General features: G+C 39.8%; 1 protein-coding gene across 7 annotated transcripts in view; it reads left to right on the forward strand.

The window, feature by feature from the left end:
- The window catches only part of RBMS3 (RNA binding motif single stranded interacting protein 3), a 1,414,112-nt gene that overhangs the window by 1,225,731 nt on the left and 161,993 nt on the right, over window positions 1–26,388 (forward strand). For all 7 annotated transcript variants that reach the window (XM_027871985.1, XM_027871990.1, XM_027871986.1 and 4 more), the window contains one exon: window positions 13,998–14,104. In XM_027871985.1, coding sequence (XP_027727786.1) covers window positions 13,998–14,104 — 107 coding nt within the window. The remainder of the gene's footprint in view (window positions 1–13,997; window positions 14,105–26,388) is intronic.

Genomic DNA, 26,388 nt, shown 5'->3' on the forward strand with positions numbered 1-26,388 from the left:
ATGGGGCTAATAATAGCACCTACCTCATAGGGTTGTTGTGAAGATTAAATGATATGCCATATGTATAGCATTACAAGAATGCTAATATTATTTTAATCAGGTAAATTTATGGACTCTCCATGAATAACCTCTACTAAAGTCTTCTTTCAGTGCATCACTGTGATGTGGAGTTAACATTGTGCTCATCAAGCCTCTTTGAAGAAACACTAATGTCTGCAGTACCTACTAAACTAGAAAGATTTCCAGTGATGGCTGGTATATCCATTCTCTACATCTGGCCTAGTTAAATTAAAGAAGTTTATTACCAGATTGGCCAGAGGAGAATAGATTTTTTTTTTGGCCATAACAACTGGAAAAGACCCTGACAAAGGCATGTAGGGGTCACAATTGTTACAGTGGAAGAAGGACCCATCCTTGTAGAATCAAAGCTTGTACAGAGGAAAGAGTATTGGCCCTGGAGTCAGAGTACCTGGATTCATGTTCTGACACTGGAACTTACTGGATCAATGGAAAGAACTAGGAACAGAGCGCGGTTAGCTAAAAGGACATAAGATGCTTCCAGCATTCAAAAACCAATTATGTGGAAGAGATTTACTCTGCGTGACTCCAGAGGACAGAAATAAGAGAAATGGGTATAAGTTAAAGGGAAATGGATTGAAGCTTCAATTCTCCTGGAAATTCCCCTAACGATGAAAGCTGTCCCAAGTTGTAGTGGGCTGCCCTAGGAGGTAGTGAGCTCCTTAAATGTGATTTTCTGAAACACCCATCTAATTAAATCTATTTGTACTTATTAAACAACTAATCAGCCAATTAGCATTTATTAAACCCATTCTATGTAGCTGACAAGCAGCTGGGTGGTACAGTGGATGGAGTACCAGGCCTGAAGTCAGGAAGATTCATCTTTGTGGCCTAATATTTCTTGATTTCTTCACAAGTGAATCTTTTAAACAGTTTTTGGAATGAAAATAGAACTTTTAAAGTCTTTGCCACTTCTGTTATTCATTGTTTTTTTTTTCCCGTAGAACTATTCATCTTTGTTTTGGGGTTAATGGTACAACGTTCATGTAGAAGAAATTTAGTCAAATGGGAGACATAGGTGGTGCAGTGGATGGAATGTTGGGCCTGGAGTCAGGAAGACTCATCTTCCTTAGCTCAAATCTGGCCTCAGAAACTTGCTAGCTGTGTGACCTTGGCCAAGTCATTTAACCTTGTTTGCCTCAGTTTCCTCAACCATAAAATGAGCTGGAGAAGGAAACGGCAAACCATTCCAGTATCTTTGCCAAGAAACTAAGGTCATGAAGAATCAGACATGATTGAAACAACTAAACAACAACAAATGATTCCCTGAAGAAGACACCTAGTAATGACCTAGTATTTATACCGGAATTACAGTTGTCATATTGGCGGGGGCAGGGGGGATAAAAATACATAGAAGAAATTCTGGCCTCAACTGATCCTAGTAACTGAGAATCGTACAACACTTTTCATTTTGGAAGTCTTTGGTTTTGAATTGAAGTTTGAAGCCCATTACTCTTACATTTTCATACCATCCAAATGTCTTAGAACACTTCAGAATCAGCTACATGTATGCAAAAGGCTGGTTGAGTTTCGCCCAGAGAGTTTTCTTCCATGATCTCAAAGATGCCCACCCTTTTTAAGGCCAGTGCCTTGACTTCAAAACTACCAAAGCTGATGTTAGAGGGTGAAGGGATAAGTATTCCCCACTTGAATTGACTTGATCTTCATGAATATGTAAGAAGCTTTCTTATCCTCAGTTTGGGTAGGTGAACTAGCAGTTATTATATGGGTTATCGAGCACAGTCACACCTAGCAATGTTGATGCCTAGAGCAAGTGCACTGAATGTCCCATCAAGTCAACTTTTTAAAATAAATTTTGGGAGGATGAGGCCTGGAGAACTACATCATAGATAAAGATGTAGACCCTGAAATACCACAAGTACACGAAATAGAAAGGGACCTCATTTAGGGTAGAGTTGCCAGGGGGATGAAGTATACTAACCTGTCGTGCCCTGTTTTAACTATTTACTTTTACTGAGTCAGCTCAGTTTTTTCTATGACACTAAAGAGTATAAATGCTGTCAGTGCCCTATAATTTCAGTGCTCTGGGACATAGCGTCAGTTGCCCCATCTTAGTTTCATCTCCCCTCAAATAGTATGCAGAATATTTTGAGAAGGTTATTTAAAAAACTGACAGACCTGTTCAGCTTCAAACATTTGTCTCCTCCTATTGAACATAAACTCCTTGAAAGCAAGGATATTTCTTTTTTGTTGTTGTTATCTCCAGAATCTAGCATAGTATTTAGCAAATGAGTATGTATGTCTGATCAGTGGAGGAAACTAATAATAAACCTTTTTTTCCACAAATCTATGTTTTCTGACTTATAGCCTTCGAGAATGACTTGTGTTCTTAAGGGTTAAATAATTTACCCAAAGAAGATCACATAGTCAATTTCTTGTAAGTCTGTACTAAAACTCAGGTCTTTCTGATTCTGAACTACTACTCCTACTTCTCCTCCTCCTCCTCCTCCTCCTCCTCCTCCTCCTACTACTACTACTGCTACTACTACTATTCCTACTACTACTACTACTTCTTCTTCTTCCTCTTCTTCTTCTTCCTTCCCCTCTTCTTCTTCTTCTTCTCCTCTCTCTCTCTCTTGCTCTGTCTCTCTCGCTCTCTCTGTCTTTCTCTTTCCCTCCCTTTCCCTCTCTCCTCCCCTTGTCCCCTTCTCCTTGTCCCCTTCCCCATCTTTCTTTCTCTCTTCCTCCTTTCCCTCCCCATCTCTCCCTCTCTCTCTGTCTATAATTAGACCTCCTTAAAAAATCCTAATGGTTTGCATTATAATATCCCTGTTCCTTACTTTTCCCTTAGGATTTTAACATGAGTTGAAAACTGAATTTGAATCATACCTGGGCTTTGAACACATTTGGACATTTTTTAATCAAAAATAATTTTCCATGTAGGCTATCCTTATCTAAATATGAGTGATGGCTATAACAGGCTTCTTTAAAGAGAAATCTGCATGTGTATTTCTCTGTAACTAGAACTTTGGAGAATGGCCTGGAAAGTGACCTTGACAAGGTGATTTTGTGTGTGTGTGTGTGTGTGTTGTGTGTGTGTGTGTGTGTGTGTGTGTGTGTGTGAGAGAGAGAGAGAGAGAGAGAGAGAGAAGGCAGGATCACACTTGAACTGTTTCAATCAGAAGCCCCCGTGATCTCCCATCCATAGGGTATTATTTCCCATGTTCTATATTCTCATCAAAAGGGAGGAACCAAAAGGCAAGCTGGAAAGTTAGATAAGTCACTTGGTGTCTTCTGAGAAGTGCTCGTCCAATTTGCTAAGTGTCAAAACAAGCTTTTCATTCAGCTGAGATGATTGTGCTCTCTCATTTGATCCCACAAAATGAACTGAATTTTACCTTCAGCGAATAACTTGTTTTTCATCTATTGGAAACATTACATTTTCTGCCTATGCCCTTTCCCTTCTGAGATTTCGTTTCCTCATCAAGCCATTTTTTTCTTTTAGAATAATTATTATAGAAAAAAGATTAAAAAGTACAACTTTCCACTTCTTAAGGCAGAGAGGTGAGCTCAAGATAATTACTTAGGCCATAATATAGTTTATCAAAAAGTAATTTGCCCTGTCTTGTTTCCAGAAAAAACTCCAGCTGTTCTCTTCTTTAATTGTTGCTTTGGGGTACTTTTCTGTTCAACAAAGCTATTTCCCTATATTATAGAATTATCTATGTAGAGAGGGAAAGCTCAGAGACTTAACACAGGCATTAACCCATTGCTAAGTTTTCCAAGTAGATGCAGGAAGAATGAGACCCTTCATCCACTGAATTGCTCTCTTCTGCCATTCTTTCCCCATGAAGCTTTCATCTTCCTTTACTTATTTTAAGATTCGTTGCTCTTGTGGCCACTGGTTAAAGAAGAACAAAAAATCACAAAACATCAAGTCAGAAAGCAGCCCAGACGTCTAACCTGACTCATGCATTGAACAGCAGGGAATGGTCATTTGACTTTTGCTCCCTCCCAAACAGCTCCATCGACGTCTTAACTAAAGAAGCTTTTCTTTGTGTCATCCCTACATCCGCCTATGCAACTACTCTGACCCTTGGTCAGGCATGTTATGGTGGGGATTCCTTTCACATATGGGACGATCTAGATGGACTTGGTCATCTCTTTCAACTCTCAGCTTCTGTGATTCTACAATAATAATGATAGAGATAGTGACTTGACCCATACTTTCATTGCTCATTTCTTTCATTACCAATACCAGTTGCCACTTTCTTTGCAGCTTACAGACTTGGAGAGTATCCTCGAATACTGAGAGGAAGTTAAATGACTTGCCAGGGTTAATGTATGTATGTTTGTATATATGTATGTGTTCATATATGTGTATGCATACATTTACATGCGTGTGTGTATATGTGTGTGTGCTTTCATTTTCTGCACATTAAAAAAAAATCTACGTTGGTGAGTCCCTTGTACATCCACAAAAGCTTCTTCAGAAAGATAATATGTTTCCATACCATAGGAGTTGGTTCCTTTTTTGTCTTCAGAACATCATGAGAATATCTTCCCATCCTTCCAGGGCTGACTTGCCATCAAACGGTTCAGTCTCTGGGATCCTATCCAATTGTCCCTGAACTCTTCGAGATCTGCTTTCCTAAAATCTCAGGCTTATGTAGGATTAAACCAAGATTTACTCTCCTCTGTGACATGATGGAGTAGTCACTTCCCTCTAGAATACAATCTCTCCATTGTTGAGCCCTTCAACTTTTGAAGGATGAGATTATCAATATACCAATATTGATATCAAGAGCATTCCAACAGATTTCTTGATAACCGAAGCCTCCCAACCCCCACCACTACAATAGCATGCTTTACTGTTTGGTTTAGGATTTGTTTCCCAGATAAATCACCTGTTTCCTTTGTCTATCCAGTTGATCTGTAGTATCATTCAATGACAAAATCACTTGTTTCTCCAACCTCTGACCTTCACCTAAATATTCTCCATCATCCTTCTTTCTTCTTGTTCTAGGATTTGCTCACTTTTGGATACCTTCTTAATATACAGTGCCTCCTTTCCCTACTGCATTTTTTTGTCTCTTCTGAATATGGTATTCCCATCTAGAACCATAGTCCGATCGCAGATTTTATCCCAACAAACCTCAATAATAATTATGGGGTCAAATTTGCCTCCTAGTATTAGGACCTCTAGAGTTCTAATTGTTTGGTGCCTTATTCATTTAGAGATACTTGAGATCTGAGGCAGTTAGGTGGCACAGTGCATAGAGCCCACCAGTCTTGGAGTCAGAAGGACCCAAGTTCAAATCTGGCCTCAGACATTTACTAGGTATGTGACCCTGGTCAAGTCACTTAACTCTGCTTGCCAAGAAAGAAAGAGAAAAAAAGATACTTCAGGTCATAAGTTTTACTACAAGCCTCTTTCTTCCCTTTTGTCTCCTATAAATTTCTGCATTTCTTAGCTTCTCTTTACATTCTTCCTTCTTTGTGGCTATTCTCTACAGAAACTATCTTTGAAGTACACAACAGCAGTCTTCTCCCCCCCACCCCCCACCCTTTTCAATGTAATACCCTTTGGATTCGATTTTTAAGATATCTAGCAAATATATTCTATGAAACTTTTGGTAGATATATTCCATATCTGACCAAAAATCAATCATCTGTCAATCAGATATTTTAAGTTTTGATCCAGAAATCTAAATCCAGTTCCAAAATACCACTTTCTTAAGCAGATATCCTATTCTAGTTTATCTTTTGCCTTCAATGGACACCAATGAAGAAAACAGAACTTGTATCCCTGTGGTCTTCAGTTTCTCGCCCGAGATTTCATAACAATTGGAAGTACATTTTAGGTTCCTCCTGGATGTGTCATTTCTGCAAATATAAGTCAGAAGAAGTAGGTAGTAATTCATTTTGATATCCCTCGGGAATAGATCCCCTGGGGATAGATGCCCCAAGAAGATACCAGTCCTCTCTATTGTTGTTGTCAAGTAAATATTTCTGAGAAGGGAATTTCTAACTGCTACTGCTCGTATCTTCTTCCTTTGCCACTTAATGACCTCTCACTCAATAGGATTTTTGACCCTACTCTGTCCCTCCTGGAAGGACAATCAGCTCCTTCCTGAAGGGTCACCATTTGAACTCAAGTCCCCAATTCCAAAACTAACACCCTTTTTATTAGACAGTGTTCTCATATATATGCATATATATATATATATATAGTATATATATGTACATATTTTTATTAAAAGGTCTGTTCCAGTGTTTGTATTGTGAGGCAGAGAACTCTGATCATTAAATTGTAAAACCATGATTTTATATACAGACATCAGCATAATGTAAGCTCTCCCAGTAGAATGTGGGCTGCCCAGGAAGAGAAACTCTGATTTTTGTCTTTGTATCTCTATTGCCAGAGAGGAAGTGTGGCATAGCAACTAGAAAGCCATCCTTAGAGCCAGGAAGACTTGGATGTAAGACTTGTCTCTGACAAGCACTGACTGGGTGATCCTAGGCAAGTTACTTAAATTCTCCGTCCCTGGTGGCCACTTCTGCCATGTATTGGAGGAACCTCCATTGGAGGAAGTGCCTAAGTCACCCATGCTGATTTCTTCCCCAACTACATCTTCTCCCCATCTTTGCCATTCTGTTGCCTTTCATGTGCTTTCTTCCCACATTAGAATATAAGCTCCCTGAGGGTAGGTACTATCTTTCCTTTGCTTGTTTTTGTATTCCTAGAGCCTGGTGCACAAGAAATGCTTAATAGATGCTTTATCTAACCTAATCTCAGTGATCTCAGTCAAATCTCTAAGAATTAAAGTTCAGAGAAGGTGCCAACCTGCACTGGTAGAGAATGTTTACTTACTTGGGAATTTCCTAAACCAAAGAAATCATAGTTCCCGTCCTTGCCCCATCTCTACTACCTGCACATTAAAAAAAAAAAACAAAAAAACAAAAAAAAAACAAAACAAAACTATACCCATAATTTCATTAATGTAAGGAGTTCCTAGTGGCAGACTTCTTCCACTAATGCAGAGTGATACTCTATCTGAAATTTAGAGTCTTACAGAACTGCCTAGAGCACTGAGAGATTAACTTATCTGGGGTCACATAGTGAGTAAATGTTAGCTCCACATTCACTACCCTAAACTGTCTCTTCCCTTCCATATTGTTCTAGTTGTTCAGTCATTTCAGTTATATCCAACTCTCCATGACCCCATTTGGGTTTTCTTGGCAGAGATATTGGAGTGCTTTGCCATTTCCTTCTCCAGCTCATTTTACAGATGAGGACACTGAGGCACACAGGGTTAAATGACTTGCCCAGTCACTCAGCTGGTAAGTGTCTGAGGATAGATTTGAGTTCATGAAAAGGAGTCTTCTTGATTCCAAGCCCAGTGCTCTATCTGTTATGCTACCTAGATGCCTCAACATAGTCAGTGCTTAGTACATGTTTTTTAATTGATTAAAAGTGATCAGCCACAATCTGGCACGAACATAGAAGGAGTTCATTCAAAAGAAAATGTAAAAATCTATGGGGAACAGCATGGCACCGTAGAAAGGACCAGAGTTCATCCCATGGCTCTGCTCCTTAGCATTGTATGGCCTTAGACAGGTCACGTAACTTCAGTGGGACTCAGTTTCCTCCCCTGTCAAAAGAAGGGGTTGGTCTAGATGACCTCTGAGGTGCCTTCCAGATCTGGGTCTCCAGTCTTCTGAACTGCTTTCTGCTGGTAAATCTCACAAAGAGAAGAACCTTTGGTATTGGCTCTGTTTGATTCAAAGGGATTATGACCAAAGATAGAGAACTCAGTGGTTCCTAAGCCTTCATATGGGGCAGCTGGTAATGGAGGATGTCAGATCAAAATAGCCATGCTTATTTCACTGCAGAGAATCTTGACCATTAAAACCAGTAATCACCAGTTGCTGTTACCCCATCACATCACCTGGATCCTTGAAAATGTTCTTTGTTTAAAATAGTCCAAGTCTGGAGGGTTAGAAATAAACCACCATGCAAGCACCCAGTAATTACTCCTTCATAATTACTGTGCAGTTTTATTGCTATGCATTGTTATAATTATATTTTAAATACTCCCCATTAGCATGATAGACCATAATGGCTCCGAGCACATTGTAATCCACGGATTATAAGAGAGTCTCACTCCCATGAAGGACTCTTTTTCATTCATTTTCTGTTTTAACTACTGTTAAAAGAAACTAAACAAAATAAATTGATACCATAAAGCCACATTAAGGAAATATAGGGAATATAATATTTTCTGGGTAGAACAAAACCTTCTCATTCCAGAGTGGTTTCCATCACCCCACGGAAGGTGTCATACCCCATCAGTCGAGATGTCAGCCAGGCCCTGATGAGACCTCTGTCGGCAGCCACAACAAGCAATGTTCCTTCCTGACCTCCCATCTTAATCGCTTTCCACCAACAAGCCTGGAAATTGATTACAGCTTTTCAAGGACTTGATTTAAACAAACCCAAACAACAGAGTCCAGAAGGAAAAGAGGCTGCCAATTGTAATGCATAACGAGGCATGCAGTGTCTTGGGGAGCAGCCTCCCCAATGCCCTGGCTTCATAATGGAAAGAGGTTAGGCGCTTTGAGCCTCATGGAGCTCCTTTTTTCCCCTTGGCTCTCATTAGAACTTTTACTACTGGCCCAAAATACCCCAAGTCCCTAGCGCGGCACCCCCAACCCAAATTACCTTGGATTTATTTTGTTATTTTGCATGTATGCTTTGACATTCTTCCATTTCTACACATTTTCTTGGTAATTGCCTGTTGATTGATTGAAAATGAACCAAGTTAGCAGGCGGAGACCAAGCTATGAAGAGTATTTTCATCATTACATCTAACCATTCGTGTCTTAATGTGCTTTGGAACGTCCGTTTGGTGCTGATGGTAGTTTTAGGCCTTTCTCAAAACGTTGCGTGAATTTAGAGAGCTCTGTGAGTCTTCCATCCTTGTGACATCATGACAACTTTCAAGGTAAAGAAATAGAGGCAGGGATTTTATCTCAATGATGACAAGGAATACAAAGGACATTATCAACATCTTCAAAGCTTGACTCTGAAATGATCATGGTGGCACCATAAATAGATCACTGGGCCCAGAGTCAGAAAGACCTGAGTTCAAATTTGACCTCAGACACTTAGTAGATGGTGACTTTGATGAAGTCACTATACCCATCCACCTCAGTTTCTTCATCTGTAAAATAGGGATAATAACAACACCTCTCTTACTGGACTGTTATAAGGATCAGCAGATATTTGTGAAGAGCTTAGCATAGTACCTGGAGCATGGTAGGCACTTAATAAATTCTTATTCCCTTTCCCCTCCCCCCACCCTCAATATGTCTTGGATGATTGGAGCTTGAGGCCTAGGAGACGTTTTTAAATATTAGAAAAATCATATCAGTGGAATGTACGTAAATACCTTTTTCACCGGTGACTTTCTCCCATATCCCTTCATGTAAAAAATCATTTGAAAGCTTTCTTTTAAACAATGAAATTTTTAGGTACTCTTAAAATGCTAAAGCCCAAATTCTAGAGACATCTTCTGGGTTTAAGGATTGTTAAGTAGCATGACATTGAATTTATGTTGTGGACCATGGTTTAGTTTGGATACCTCATGGGATATTTCCATGTTAACGGAGGATTTGTTTCCTGAACAATCCCAGATGCCTCTGTGTCTGGTAGGAGAAGGCTAAGGTTGTAGTATCTCTCCATTGTTTTTCCCTATCAGTCCAGGACTATTTTGAAATCTGTACTTATCTTTGTTCTATTGATACCATTTATTTTTACATCACATTTCCAAATATTCCCCTCCTCCCTGACCCACTGAGCTTTCTCTTGTACTAGAAAACCCAAGAGAGTTCAGCCAAAATGAAACATCAACCATCTCTACCAACATGTGAAACATTCCACAGTCATAGGTCCTCCCCCTTTCCAGGAAACTAAGGGCAGTTCATCCGGCCATTCCTCCTCTAAGTCTAAGCTTGGACGGTCAAATTTGATAACCTCTAGCTTCATTTTACTGGGGTTTTTGCATGATTTCAGTTTTTGTGCATTGTTCTCCTGGATCTGCTTACTCCACTCATCACCAATGCATACAAATCTTCCCGTGTTTTTCTGAATAGCTAATATTCATTGTTTCTTACACTGTAGTATTATCTAGTTACATTCATTTACCCTAATTCGTTTAGCCGCTACCCCAGCAAAAAGCACCCGCTTTGTTTCTAGTTATTGGCAAGCACAGAAGTGATGCTGTGAACATCGGGGTATATGTGGTCAGTCCTGTGCTCAATCCTCCAGCTCCCGTCTTGTAATTTATTGAGATTCTTAGAGAGTCTTTGGAAATAGTCCGTGCCCACAGTTCTTTCAAATAATTAACCAGGCATGGGATTGGAAGAATCATTTTGTCATGAATGGTGTGGTCCTGCAGAAGCCACTTTTCCTTTCTACAGCTGCAGACTAAGCAGGGTTGGACTGGATGGTCTCTGAGGTACCTTCCACCCTCTCCGTCTGTCATTCTATTATCCCCATTTCATAGATGAGGAAACTGAAATTGAAAAGCGAAATGAATTTCTCAGGGTCATGCAACACGAGAAATAGAGCCTTAGCTCTGACAAGATACCAAATAAGGTGAATCCCTCCACATTGTGCCCGTCCCCAAAATAACAGTTTCTAAACATATGCCGCTGATACACAGCACTGACCCAGTTTAAACTCACAGCATTTAATTCTCTTCTCCAATCATATTCTGCGGCCAGAAGTAGATCTCGCCCTATGACCTCTGAAGGTAGGGGAGCCAAAAAGCATTTACTGAAGAAACTACTCCTTCACGCACGGAATTTCCATTTATTGAGGGGACCCCAGGGGCATCTCAATCCTGTTCTCAAATATAATTTTAATCTTGCCTGTAAAAAGAGCCTATAACTGACTCATGTGGGAAAGCCCATAAGCTAAGGGCAAATCAACGATGTTGTTGCTGTTCAGTTGTTTCAGGAGTGTCCTACTCTTCATGACCCCATTCGGCATTTTCTTGGCAGAAATACTGGAGTGCTTTTCTGTTTCCTTCTCCAGCTCATTTTATGAATGAGGAAATGGAGGCAAAAATGGGTGAAGGGACTTGCCCAGGGTCACATGGTTAATAAGTGTCTGAAGCCAGATTTGAACGCAGGAAGATGAGTCTTCCTGACTTCAGGTCCAGAGCTCTGTGCACTTTGGCTCCACCTATGCCTCAAGTATAATCGATGATTATATATGATGTCACAAGACCCAAGTTCAAATCTTACCTCTGATACTAAGTCTAATTTAGTACAGTGCCTGGCACATAGTACGCACTTAATAAATGTTTATTGACTGACTAGCTCTTTGAGACTTGGCAAGGCATGTAAACATTAAGCTTCTAGAATGCAGTAGTTACTATACTAGGTATTGAGGACACCAAAACAGAACTATAGCAATTCCTAACCTCAATGGGTTTCTGTTCAATCTGGGGACCTGCCAAGAGCAATATAGAACTATGATATTTTGTGATCACAAAGCTCCTGAAATACATTAATTCACCCCATTCTCTCAGAATCTCCGCGGAATCAGCAGAGCAGGTCTTACTGGTAGGGTGTCCTCTTCCTCGTTATTTAAATGACCCTTTTCTGCATATTTCGCTTTTGTTTATGGAGGAACTAGAAACCAGCTACATTTTACGAGAATTTCCAGTCTGAACCCAAGCTATTCCAGGACAAGTAGAAAATTGGTGACTATGCTCTGTTCTCATGAGTTTGCTATTCCTCTTTTCTGACGCTCCACATCCCGACAAACGTTCATCTCATCCAAAACAAACCTCCCATCCGTTGTAATTTGTCCATTCATTCTTTGTGTGGTAACTTTGTTATCCACTGTGGAATGTGAACCACAATGTTGCTTAATGAGAGATCCTAGTGGGAGTGATAACTATAAGAATATCCAAATGGCAGTGGCCAAGTCTCAGAGGACGCCATTTTTGTAATACTGCTGCCTTGAAATATACTGACACCCCCGAAGGCCCCTACAAGTTCAGCATTGGGGAAATAACACAGAGACTCATTCATATTGATCACTTCTGACTGGTAACTGACTTGACCTTTGGGGTGGGTAGCACCTAGGTCCACATAGGGCCTTAAAACGTATCTAGGACGCACATCAAAATGAACTTTCAATTTAATTAGGACTCTGGAATACCACAACAGCACTTCTTGGAAGGGTTCCATCGGGGAGAGAGTGTAGGCTGGGCAAGGGACCATCTGAAGTATGGCCGATTGGAGGAAGGAACTCTTCATCTGGTAGCTTCCTAATCTAGCAAATTATTCTGGCTAAGTAGGCGCTAAAACCTCTTCCTAGGATCACGAGATCATAATTTGAGGATGGAGAAAGACCTCAGATTCCATTCAGTCTAAGCCCATCACTTTATAGTTGAGGAAATTGAAGCCCACAGTGGTTGTGACTTTTTTTGAGGGCACTGGTAAGCGTTGTAAGTTGGACTTGATCTAACCAACTGAATAATTAATAAGCATCAATTATACACAGCTGTGTGCCAGACACTGGAATCACAAAGACAAAAAATCAAATAGTCACAGACCTCAAGGAACTTTTCTTCTTCTGAGGGAAATGATATGTATGTATGTATGTATGTATGTATGTATGTATGCGTATGTATATGTACATATATACATATATATATGAGAGAGAGAGAGAGGGCAAAATACAGAATGCCACTTCAGGGTCCCCTGACTTTCTTATGGACCCCAGAGTTCTCTCACCCCCCCCAAGCATGTTTTTTATTTCCACCATACCACGCTGGCTGATTCTGTGATGCTGAAGAACTGAAAGTACTTTCAGTGCCCCTGCTAAATGTCAGTAACTTGGGTCAGAGACCTGGTTGCCCAGTTCTAGTTATAGCTTGGGAAAGAGAGTGGGAAGCAACCAGCATGACCATCATTTTTTTCCTCATCAAGACTAGGAATGAATGCCATACCCCATGAATCTCTCCCCTCATTTTCAGCGGTTTCACACCCCAATTGTATATTCTCTTGTAAATGTCCACATTGAGATTTTGATGACTGTTGTCACTTCAGGGGACAGATCTCAGTGGGAACCTGGAGCAGGGAGAGGCGAAGATGTCATCAGCCACTTGCCTTTTCGAAATGGCAGATAATTTATTGGGAAAACAACTAATTTGGCTGCTTTTGGCAAAAAGATCTCTTTTCTTCGGCTAGAAATACTGCAAGCATCTATTTCAAAAACTGGAACTGGCATGGTTTCTAGAATAAAAACAGAGCTGCTGTGAGAAAGAAATATTTATCCCCACAAGTGATTTGTTCAGTCATGTCTGACTCTTTGTGACCCCGTTTGGGGTTTTCTTGGCAAAGATAACGAAGTGGTTCTCTATTTTCTTCTCCAGCTCATTTTACAGATGACGAACTGAGGCAAACAGGGTTAAGCGACTTGCATAGCTAGTAAATATCTGAGGCCAGATTTGAACTCAGAAAGATGAGTCTTCCTGACTCCAGGACCAGCACTTTATCCACTGAACCACCTAGCTGCCCCACAAATTCTGGTAATGAATATGTACCTAAGCTGACTGGGAGGCATGTCACTCACCTTAACCTCCTTCTATGGCAATTTGATGTTTTTCCTGGACTGGTGATATTTTAAAACAATATCAGTTATGTTCTTTTACAGTTTGCCAGTGCTTTGTTTTTTTGTAAAGTTGGGTAGTTAGAACATCTGCCAAGATAGCCAGAACTAAAAAGAGACCAGATAGATGAACAGAGGCAGGGTTTGACTTCAAAAGGCCCCCATTACAAAGCATCCCAGTCACCCCCTCCATTCCATAATCATAAACATAATTTCGAGGGAGGATGTTTCTAATGCAAACTCTGGTTTCTTGTCTTTACAGCCCCCACTGAGCCTTTGCTGTGTAAATTCGCAGATGGAGGGCAGAAAAAGCGTCAGAATCAAGGCAAATACACACAGAATGGAAGGCCCTGGCCGAGGGAAGGAGAGGTGAGTGGAGATGGGTGATGGATCTCTGGGCAAGACTTTGGCAGCAGCCGCCTTGCCGGTCAGCATGGCAGACTTTGGGGACCATGATCAAATCGGGTATTATGGAAAACCAGGCTTCAAAGAGGGTGAAGGAGCATGCGATGTTAATGCATTCAGGATAAAATTACATTAGGAGAATTTTAGGGCCTTAGAATGAGGCTCAGTTCTGCCACACAGTGAACCCTCTGTCTCCAACCAGACTTTGGTTCAGTGGGCATAGACCAAGAGTTAATCAACAGGGAATTGTCAAGTTTGTGAAGTAAGAGGATAATTGTTGCAGGAAGTATTTTCAATTGAAGTCGGGAATGGGCTTACTCTCTCTTTCTAGATTGGATGTATTTATTTATTTATGGAAATTATACCTAAGTTTATTTAGTGAGAGAATGATAACACTCGTATTTTCTGCATCTCCCTTTGATGGCTGTTGGAAGGGATTCTGTATTTCCACCTACATACGTATGAAGATACATACACAGAGAGATAATTTTGTGTCATGAAACAGAGGGTCCACCTCAAAATTAAGAAGGCTTGTGTTCAAGTCTGAGCTAAGATGTTTTTTCACTTTGTGACCCTAGGCAAGTCACTTAACCCCTCAGTGTGGTAGGTGATTTTTTAAAACTCTAGGGAGGGTACTGATTCATTACTCCTCTGCCTCATTGGAGCGAATGCCCTCATCAGGATATTCTGATACTAATAAAATCAAGGGTCTAGTCAAACACACATGCACACACACTCACTCATATAATAAACACATACACACATATAAATAGGTAGAGGGATGATAGGCATAAAGATATACAGATAGATCCATACAAATTATTACATGTTTTGTTGATAGGCAAGGGAAATGATAATACATATGTGAGTAAGTCTATATATGGATCTGTATTTGTGTATATTATCTATGTTTATATGTACATACACAAATAGAATATATAACATATAGAAATACATGTGCGTGTGTTCATATATATGTATCTATATACATATATAGTTTACTATGCATACATACATACATAGAACATATAATATATAGATATACAGATATATGTATAAATACACATATATGTATATATCTATATGTGTGTATCTATATACATAGGTAGATAGAATATATAACATATAGATATACACATGTACATGTGTGTTTATATACTTATATATCTAAACTTATATAGATATATGTGCGCATATCTATATATTTATATATACATGTGTATATACATATATAAATAGAATACATAATATGTAGATATACACACCTATATGTGTATGTGTATGTATATACATGTGTATATTTATATTTGTATGTGTCTATATATTTTATTTATTCAATCTGTATGTATATGTATACAGATACAGACATGTACAATATATACACATGTACAATATAGAGGTGCACATGTTTTATACCTATATGTTCATATATACGTAGATGGATATATGCATGTATATGTATATAGATAGATATAACACAATCCATCATGCTCCACATGAATCTCTCTATTCCTCTTGATGGGACAAAGGGATAAACCATCTGGAGCATTTTTGTATATAGTAAAAACAACAATAACAATAACTGATATTTAATAAAAGTTAGCATCTATTTAGCACTTTGAGATTTGCAAAACACCTTACAATAGCTCCTTTTGTTTATATATTATTTTTATAGCGTGTTAAAGCTTGCAAAACACCTTCCATCCATGGCCTCATTTGAACCTTTCAACAGCCCTGTGATTTAGGGACTTCAGGACCTGCCATGCACATATTACAGGTGGTGTAAAGGTCTTGGAACCTTGCCATCTTCCTTGCTTCTCTTTCTGAAAACTAAGTACTCTCAGGCCTTTCCATCTGCCATGAACTAAACACAAATCCTCCTTTGTGAGCCCCCCCATTGGTTCAGAACTAGGAAAGAGCTAAACTATCTGCTTCACTTGCCATGATCTTTTAGACTTTGCTTCCCCCGTTATGAACATTAATTTTTTGGAAAGCAGAAATTATCTAGATTTTCTATTTGATTTAAGCACAATTAGCATAGCGCCTTGTACAAAGTTGACATTTCTTTACCTGTTTTCCCACTCCATTCCATGGTGGATGTGAAAAAGATGAGCTGAAATGCCCATGATCACACCCCTAGTGAGTTTCAGAGGCAAGATTCAAACCTGAGTCTCCTTGTGCCAAGACCATTGGGCCAAGTCCGTTGAAGCAGTGGTCCATGATCATTTTGTAAAAGGTTCTCTGTTGTAATCATCCCTGAAATCAAGTTTGATGCTATGCTTTTACTTTATTAACAACAACAACACTCATTTACAATCATTAATCATGGACAAGGAATACTGTTCTATGCCAATACTTGGCATTGCCATTTAATCCTAGATGAATATTTCGTAGAGAAAGGAAGAACTTTGGAGTTTTTCTCAGTAAAGCTATTCTCAACTCCCCATGAACAGTGCTAGTTTTAATAGTGGTTTCATGCACATCTTCTTTCCCCTCGTACAAGCACATAGCTATGTTTAGTGAGCTGATACTCTGAGAAACATTACCCTCGATGTGGACGATAATGTAGCCACTGGGTGTCTAAGCCTATTGGAAGCTTGCAATTTGTTCCCATTTTAGATTGGCGGTTTGTGTTAAGTTCCAAACAAAATGTCCTGTGTATTTAAAGCACTCAGGCCAAGCAGTGCAGCAGCGATATTCATGGGAGACACTGTAGTAGATAAAGAAGAATCATTACTGTGTGCTGTGCCAATGACCCAAGCCTTAGAAGTCTTATTTTGAAGTAGTACAGCTTAGTTGGGTCAAGAACCTACTGCCTGGGGAGCATCTCAAGGAAGACTCAATATTACAGAGCATAACCAAGAGTCCCTAAACATACTTTCATGTAGCTAAGCACTAATGACATGAATTCTAGGCCAACTACTAATATACACAATGGTATTTGCAAATAGTCATATCAAGTTGGCCTTATTTTCTTGGAAATCAACTACAGAAAGTTAGCAAGTGATCAGGTTAATGCCTGACCCTCTGCCGTAGTACAGAGAACCTTGGGATTTGGGTTCAGAGAATGAACAATTCCATATGTTCTTACTATCAGGAAAAATGGAAACAATAATATCTACAGAACACACATCGTAAGATTATTCTAAGGATCAAATGAGATTGTGTGTGGAAAGTGTTTTGCAAATCTTAAAGTGCTGTGTAAATAGTTGTTATTATATTTTTATTATTATCACTCCCTTATTATGCTCTTGGCCTGGGGCAGGGGGAGGGGAAGACCAAGTTTCTGAGCAATTTCTAGGTTTTCATTTGACTTTTTAACAAGTTCAGTGTGGTGTTAATCAATTTCATCTTAAGCTACTATCCCTATACTCACTATGAGTATTTCAAACATATTGACTCTATCGATCGGGTAATTTAAGAACACGATTATTCAATTTTAATTAATTTCCAATTACAGCCATGCCTTATTAACTTGGACCCCCCACTAGTTCAGAACTAAGAAAGAGCTAACCTACCACTTACCTTGCCACTGTCTTTTAGACTTTGCTAAGCAAGTTGGATAAAGGAGAGATTAGAGAAAATGTCTGAACTCCTAGTGAAAATACGTTCTTTTCAAGCATGCTCAAGCAATTTCGGCACATTCGTTATTCTATAATTAATCGGCATACTTATTGGACGCCATTCATTCTGAGTCGTTAAACTGACTTTCAAGTGTATGATTTTCATGATCATAGGAAGGTGCCTCAGAGGCCATTTAGCCCAATACTCTCGTTTTTCAGATGAGCAAATTGAAGCCCAGGGAGGTTAAATAAATTGCCAAAGGACTCATAGGTAAATATGCAACTAGTACTATCTAGTCCTAGTTCTATCTCGTTCTATGGAAGCCCTTCCGCAGCCTCCCTGACAGGTGGCCATCGAAACTCTCATGGAACACATCTGGTGATGGAGAAATATACATCGCTTTTCAAAGTAGCCCATTCTGTATTTCAAGAGTTCTAATTATTCAAGCATGACCTACACTCAGCCAGAAGCTGCCTTCCCATTGGCCTTCCCTGTGGAGCCATACAGAATAAATCACATCTTTCTCTTACTTTAAAACCCTTAAAATACTTAGACAAGTATCATCTATCCCCATAATTCTTCTTTTCTATTGGCTCAATATCCCCAATTTCTTTAACTGGTTCTCATAACATGATTCTAATGATCCTTCCCAACTCAACTGAATTACCTTTCTATGGACTAATCATATACATACACACAAACACATATACATACACATATGTATATATATGTGTTGTATATACACATACACATATTATTATATATTGATGTGTGTTCCTGTATTATGTATTCAGGTGTGTTCATTGGTTTGGTCACAAAAATTTTACTTTTACAAAGGAACAGATGAGGAAACTGAGTCTAGAGAAGTGAAGTCACTTGCCCAAGGAGGCCAATTAGTAAGCATGTGATCTAGGACTTAACCTAGGTGTCATGACTAAATGAAATTTTAATTCCATTATACCATATTTCAAATCATAGGCCATCTATGACTCAAGAGAGGGTCTTCATGAGTTGCTATGGCTTAAAAAGTCATGATGAGGGGAGGCATCTTGGAGGGAGTGGATAGCAGGCTGCCATCATGGATTGCAACACCTGCCTCTAATATATAATGACCATATGACCCTAGGCAAGTCATATATTGCTCCAGACAATTCTCCAAGATTGTAATTGAGCAGGTGTTGATATGCATTGGTAGAGGGAAGTTTTATTTTTCCTTCCAGAGTTTCCTGTACCAATGGAAGAACTAGTCCAGTCCCAAAACAATAACACTCATTACCTAGTGGACAAACTTCTGGAAAGAAACCTCTCCAAAACTCGGTAGGCTGGTCCTTGTCATACAGAACTGAAGTCTTTCCACCTTGGTAAGAACTTGCACACCAATGGCTTAGCATGAGAATCCATTGTGGCACCATAAAAAGGCCATTGAGTCTGAAGGCAGAGGACCCAAGTTCAAATACTGCCCGCTGACCATTACTCCATGTGTGAACATTGGCAAATCACTTGGCCCATGAAAGCCTCACTTTCCTCATCTGTAAAACAAGGAGGATGGATTGGAGGCCCCTGAGGTCCTTTCCAACTCTAGATATATGATTACATAGAGTGCTGCATTAAAGGAGGGCTAGTCTCAGAGTCTTTTTAAAAAAAAAGTGGAAGAGAATACTTTGGCACATCTTGTTCTTGGTGAACCCAGGTTGGTTCCTAGTAAGTGCCAATAATTCCTTGTTAAGTCTACTAACTTTGAGTTGTCCCATTTAATTCAGTTCAATGGACATTCATTGAATACCTAATGTGTACAAGACAATATTCTACACACTAAAATACAAGATCAGTCCATCAGCAAGCATTTATTAAATGTTTCCTGTGTGCCAGACACTCTGAGAGGCAAAAACATGGCCCCTGCCCTCAAGGAGATCACATTCTAATGGAAACAACGTACAACTATGTATTACACAAGATAAACATGGAGTAAATGGGAGTAGTCTCAGAGGAAAAGCAATGTCTATGGGGGAATGGAGAGGAGAGAATAACTGGGAGAGGCATCTGGTAGAAGGTCGGATTTGAACTGAGTCTTAAAGGAAACCAGGAAGCCAGGAGGTGGGAGTAAGGAGGAGAGTATTCTTGGAATGGAAGACAGTCAGTGAGAAGTCAGGGAGGTGAGAGGTGGAGAGTCATGTGTAAGTCAACAGTAAGAAAGCTGTGATTTCTGGATCACAGAGTATGTGGTAGGGGGAGTAAGATGTAAAATGCCTGGAAAAGCAGGAAGGGACGAGGTTGTAAAGGGCTTTAAAAGCCTAAAAGAGGATTTTCTATTTAATCCTCAAATTAATAGAGAGTCACTAGAGTTTATTGAGTAGGGAAGTGACTGATCATATGTGCTTGAAGATCTCTTTGGCAGCAGGGTGAAGGATGGAGCAGAATGGAAAGAGTCTCGAGGCAGAGACTAACCAGCAGGCTATTGCAGTAGTCCAGGTATAAAAGAAAAAAAGCCAAATAGAAAAGGGAAATGGTACCAAAATGGTATGAAATGGAAATCCACTGTTTCATAGACAATACAGGCATGAAGCGATTGAAGTCTGCACCAGGATGGCTGTTGGGTGAGTGGAGAGAAGGGGAGGGAAATGAGGATTCGGCAAAGAGAGAAACAGATAAGACTTGGCAATGGATTGGGATATTGGATGAGGGAAAGTGAAAAAACAAGGATTTCACTGATGTTTCAAGCCTGGGAGCCTGGGACGATGGTGGTACCCCCAACAGGAAAAAAAAAAAAGGAACTTCAAAGAGTCATTAAAAAAACACACACTCAACAAGCATTCACTAATGCTTGCTGTGTTCAAGGCACTATGCAAAACACTGGACACCCCTGCCCCTAAGAAGTTCACAAGTTAATAGAAGGGATAAACATTTTTAAGATTACTTTCATGTAAGACCCAATGCAAAAAAAAAAAAAGTGAAAAAGAAGTGTCCTAATTAAATGCAATCAGAATTTTAAGAAAAGAGAAATTGTGTTACCGAGGCTTATATATATAAAGGATTACATACATATGTGTGTGTGTTTGTGTGTGATTGTGTATATGAATGAAGGATTCACGGAGAAAGTTGGCCTGAAGGATATATATGTGAATGTGTATATAAATGTATATATAGACAAGCAGATACTCAATAATACATTATATAAGTGTACACACTGTGTTTATTATATATATGCATGTATATATAATACACATATCCATGCATGCATGTATTGTGTACATTTTGTATAATATGGTGTGTGTATGTATGTGTATATGTATGTGTATGTATCAGGTAGATTTGGGGGCAGGGTGGTATGAGGAGGAAATCATTCCAGGAATGGGGGATGACCAAAGACATGGTGATACATATGAACACGATGAGAATTCAGCACAATGAGTAGTCCAGTTTGTCTGAATCACAGATGATGTGAATTACTGTGAGCTAGCTCTCAAATGGTAGCCGAAAACAGATTGTGGATTGCCATAAAGGCTAAGATAAGGGGTTTCACTTTGTTCACTAGGCAATGAGGAACCTGGGAAGATTCATGAGTAGGCAGTATAGCAATTAGAGTTCTGCGTTACGAAAATGACTCAGCCGTAGTGTAAAGGATGCTTGGGAGTAGAGAGAGATAAGGAGCAGAAAGCCTAGTTATGAGTCTATTTTAGCAGTGCAAATGAGGGGAAATGAGGGTCTGAGCTAGGGTGACTGCTGTGAAAAGTAGAAAATAGAGAAAGAATTTGAGATAGACTGTGGAGAAAGAATTCATCAGATTTGGTTCCTGATTGAAGTCACTTAAGCTCTCCCCCCCCATTTCAGTTTCCTCATCTGTACAATAAGGATATTAAACTAAATTACCTCTAATGGCCCTTCCATCTCTAAGTCTACGGTCCTATGCAAGGATGAAGGATAAGGTAGCATCAAATGTTTTGATGTTTTGAATCTAGAAGATAGGGAAGGTGGTAGTGTCAGCAGCCTAAGTACAAAAGTCAAGGAAGGGATGGTGGAGGTTGGAGATGGAATGCTGAATTTATTTGGGGACATGTTGAATTTTGTCTACAGGCTCCTCAGATATCGCATCTGCTAGAAAATTAGAAATATAAAATGGGGAGATAAGAATTTTACAGTATTTTTGATAATTATTGATAATTGAAACTACAGGAATGAGTAAAATTGTCAAAGAATGAGTGGCAAAAAAAAATTCCCCCCATGTTCCTACCCCCAAATACCCTCAAGTGACTCTCGAGATTAAGGGGCAGGTCATGGGAGCATGGATTCTCCTAGAGGATCCCAGAGATTATTGATTCTAACCTTCACATTCTGCACATAAGGAGCTGAAGCCCAGAGTGCTAAAGTCTCTTGCCCAAGGTCACACAGCTAATAAGTAGCAAGGTTGACATTGGAACCTTAGGTTCTCTGACTGTAAACCATCATCCATTCCCCTGTACCATGCCCATGGTGGAAGATGAGAAGTTAGTAAAGATAGAGGAAGCGTGTGGATAGGAAGGTAGCAGAACAACACTAAAAACATGATATCATAAAAGCAGAGGGAGGAGATAGCATCCAAAAGTGAGGGGTAGGGGGAGAGGAGGGATCAAGAAGTTGAGATCCTAAAGAGAAGTCAGGGAGGATAAAGTTGGAAAAATATGGAAAAATTGCTATTGGATTTGGTATGAGGAAGTGTGACAAGGCAAATAAAAGCCAAACTATAAGAGTTCCAGGAATGAGTGATTGGAGGGGACATGGAAGCCTTGAGGGGAGGAGTTTTTTCCCCGTGATGTTTGGCGGTTCAAGAAGCAGTAGTTTCCATAGAAATTGTTTTGGGAATGAAGGAGAGCAATAGGGGAGACTTGAGAATCTTTTAAGCAGAAGAGAAGTAGCAGATGGAAGGCGGAAGAGAAATTGGTGATTAATGACATTAAAAGCTGGAGGACAGATGAAGACGGGCTTAAGAACACAGGCAGGGTCAGTCAATAAAGAATTCGCCTTTATGAGAGCTTTATAAGAGATAAGGAAGAGGGTTTTATAAAGGAATGAAGACATACTGAGCATGAGATCTCATTTAGGAAGACCTGATCTCAGTAAAAGAAGTGACATCTTTAGAGAGCAACAAGTTGAGCATGAATCTGGGGGCTTGAAGAGATGTGAGATGTTTTTAAACCAAAAAATTCCCAATGTGATAGAGTTAATAAAAATCCTTAAAAGAATTAACTCACAGCAAGGAGAGCCCGTTGAAAATGAAAGAACACAAATGTCAGTGAACCCAGTTCACTCAGTTTCTTGCTTTTTTTCTCCCAGTTTTCATTCATTGTGTTAGCTGAATGGAACACCACCACATTGGTATTCTCACTCTTCACGTAGTTCAGGCAAGCCCAACTTGTCACCCACCAGTGGATCTAAATGAATGAGGATTCACTAAGCAGAGACAAAGGTACAAGCAATTAAAACAACCCCTCCCCTTAAGAAACTTACAAGTTAGTCAACTGTAAGCAAATGACGTATTATGAAGGGAAGGGACTCTTGGGTTCTTCATCCTGAATAATTAACACCCTTTGTTATACAGACAGTGTGGTATAATGGACTTGGGCAAGAGATCTGGGTTCCAATCCCCAGCTCTAACACATAGCAACTGGTACCACCCAAGTCACTTTGTCTCTCTAAGCCTAAGATGGCGATAAAATTCAAGTACTTGTCACAGCATTGTTGGAAGGGAAGTGCTTTATATACCTTAAAGCACTATTTAAATGTAAAATATACTTGCTGTCAAAAATGATGGTGTTAATGATGATGCTATTTCCTCTAAGGGATAGACTTCAGAGGCTACTATATGGTAAACTTCCACCGCTATGTTACTGCAATCATTTGACAGTCCTCCCCCTTCCCCCCAAAAAAGCAGCACACCCAAGGATGTGCCATTTCACCTGCATCTGCATCAAACTACCCCCCCCCCCCCCCCCCCCCCCAACACTATCCTGGATGTGATGATGGTAAAAGCATTGACTTTCATATCCTTTGGGAAAATGGGGCTTCCGTATTATATGTATTGTCAGACCCAGTTGATATATTGGCTCGTTTTGCTGAATTGCTTTTTCACCTCATTTTTCCTTTTATTTTATTCTTTGTTAGAAAAGATGGCCCACTAGACAGGAGAGGAGGCCAGACATATTTGGAAATGGTGGTCATAGAAAACCAAAACATACAGATAAGATTTTGTTTCTTTCTTTCTTTGTTTTGGCTAGGCAGTGGGGTTAAGTGACTTGCCCAGGGTGCCACAGTTAGTTAAGTGTTAAGTGTCTGAGGACACATTTGTACTCAGGTCCTCCTGACTCCAGGGCCAGTGCTCTATCCAATGCACCACCTTTTGTTGAAATGAGGGTTTCATTCTTCCCTCCACCCCAATGTCTCTGAAATAGTCGCTAACCCATTTTGGCTTATATCGCTAAAGAAGAATGTGGTGGTGATTTGTTTTGCTTTTCCCTAAATAAGCAAATACCTAAGATCTCCATATGGGCAGGGCAGGTTCAGGTAGATACAGGTAGATTGTTGACTGAATGGAGAACACAATTTGAAAAAAAAAAAGCAGCCTCATGTCACATTTGCCAACTTAAACTACAAAGTACACCCAGTTGTTATTATTGCTCAGTCATTTCATCCATGTGCAACTCTTTGTGACCCCATTTGACAGAGATACTGGAGTGGTTTGGCATTTCCTTCTCTAGCTCATTTTACAGATGAGGAAGCTGAGGCAAACAGGGTCAAGTGACTTACCCAGGGTCCCACAGCTAGGAAGTGTCTGAGGCCAGACTTGAACTCAGGTCTTCCTGGCTCCAGGCACATTGCTCTATCTGCTGTGCCACCTAGATGCCTAAAATGCACCATGTTTTTAGTCAAATAAAGTTGTTCTTTGGTGTTTATCTGATTCTGTTATAACCATATTAGATCAAAAGAAAGAATGCCAAAACTTTCCCTATAGCCAATAGAGCAAATGGGAATTTGTAACTCATTCTAACAATTTTTTTTTTTTGCATGTGTATGTGTGTGGTTTTTCTTTGTTTGTTTTGGTTTGGTTTTTTGGGTAGGCAATGTGGTTAAGTGACTTGCCCAGGGTCACACAGCTAAGTGTTATGTGTGTGGGGCTAGATTTGAACTCAGGTCCTCCTGAATCCAGGGCCAGTGCTCTATTCACTGCGCCACCTAGCTGCCCCTGTGTGTGTTTGTGTGTGTGTGTGGGGGGGGAATGACTAATAGGACTTTTCTAGTTTCTGCTTTTGGATAGAGTAAAAAGTTCTGCCATCAAGTGATAGAGAATCTGATTGTTGCTTTGAGCTTCTAGGAAGATGATTATCATGAAATGCTAGAAATCAGAGAAATGAATCAGGTGAGATTGGATTCCAAAATCTGCAGTGGTTTCTAGGAAGTCCTCCAAGCTACTGTTGGGGTCCACAGGCCTGACTGGCCATGGTCTTAGGATGGGCCTCCTGAGCAATAACTCATATGATTAGCATGCAGGCAAAGATGGTGGGCAGAAGGAAGAGACACCAGGGCAAAATACTGGCATGTGGACCAAAGGAATAGAAACATTTTGTTATGAAAAACAAATCAATGCATGTTGCCATTTTCATATTTGAAAGTTTGAGTTAGAATAAATTTGAAAGCAATGAATGATAAAATATTATATATGTATATATACACACATATATATGCATATATGTGTATTTTTTTCCTCTGATGCTCCAATATTTGCCTCCCTTCCAAATGGAAACATTTAACAAGTTTATCTCCATAGTCTGGCTATATAAAAAAGAACTGATGGAAATAAAGTAATAATATTTATAAACAAAATGAACGATCCAAGTAATCGTTTATAGGTTCTGTCTGGGAGAAAATTGAATTTGTGATCTGAGCTGAAGTCCACGTATGTTGAGGTGAAAAAGCCTTTGTTCTTTCTGATAGAAGAGTGATTTTTAAGCAAGAAGGGATGACAGTGTGTTTCCTGGAGACATTTTACAGAAATATATATTTTAATTGCTATAGAGGCATTTGGTTGAACAACCCTGAGTGTATTGCATTTAAGTAATGAACCTCAAATTTCCTTAAGATAGTAGGGGCCATTAATTCAGTCTTAGCTCAGAGAAGTAAACTGAAAATGCTTTGAATAGCACCTGATGTTCTGGGTCTTGGCTCAAACACCATGCTTTGCTCTTACCGCTAACCCAAATCATTGATGAAGAGCAGCCAAACTTAGTGGGCGATGTGGCTGTGATTCAGGAAGGCTGTTCACTAGGTTCGTCTTTACCATCATAGAGTCTGGGAACCCAAGGAAACAGCCACACGTGATCATCTGGCCTCTGCCTGTAGTCCATCCTGGAAGGCAATCCTCAACCTTCTGAGGCAGCCCATTCCACTTTATGACAACCCAGAGCCAAATTCTACTCATCTCTGACTTTCACCCATGGCTTTTAGTTCTGCCAAGACAAGACTAATCTCTCTTGTTCAAGACAACCCTTCGGATACTTGAAGAAGATAGCTCCCATGCTCCATCCTGCACCCTCCATGTCTCCAAGAGAAGTCTCCTCCTCCCGATTTATTATCCAAGTTACTTCAAATGATAGCCCTTGGGTGCTACTTTGTCAATGCCATTTCTAAAATGTGTCACATAGAATGAACCATAATTT

Source organism: Vombatus ursinus, unplaced genomic scaffold (genome assembly GCF_900497805.2).
Source record: "Vombatus ursinus unplaced genomic scaffold, bare-nosed wombat genome assembly UNPS02014799.1, whole genome shotgun sequence".
Lineage (NCBI taxonomy): Eukaryota > Metazoa > Chordata > Mammalia > Diprotodontia > Vombatidae > Vombatus > Vombatus ursinus.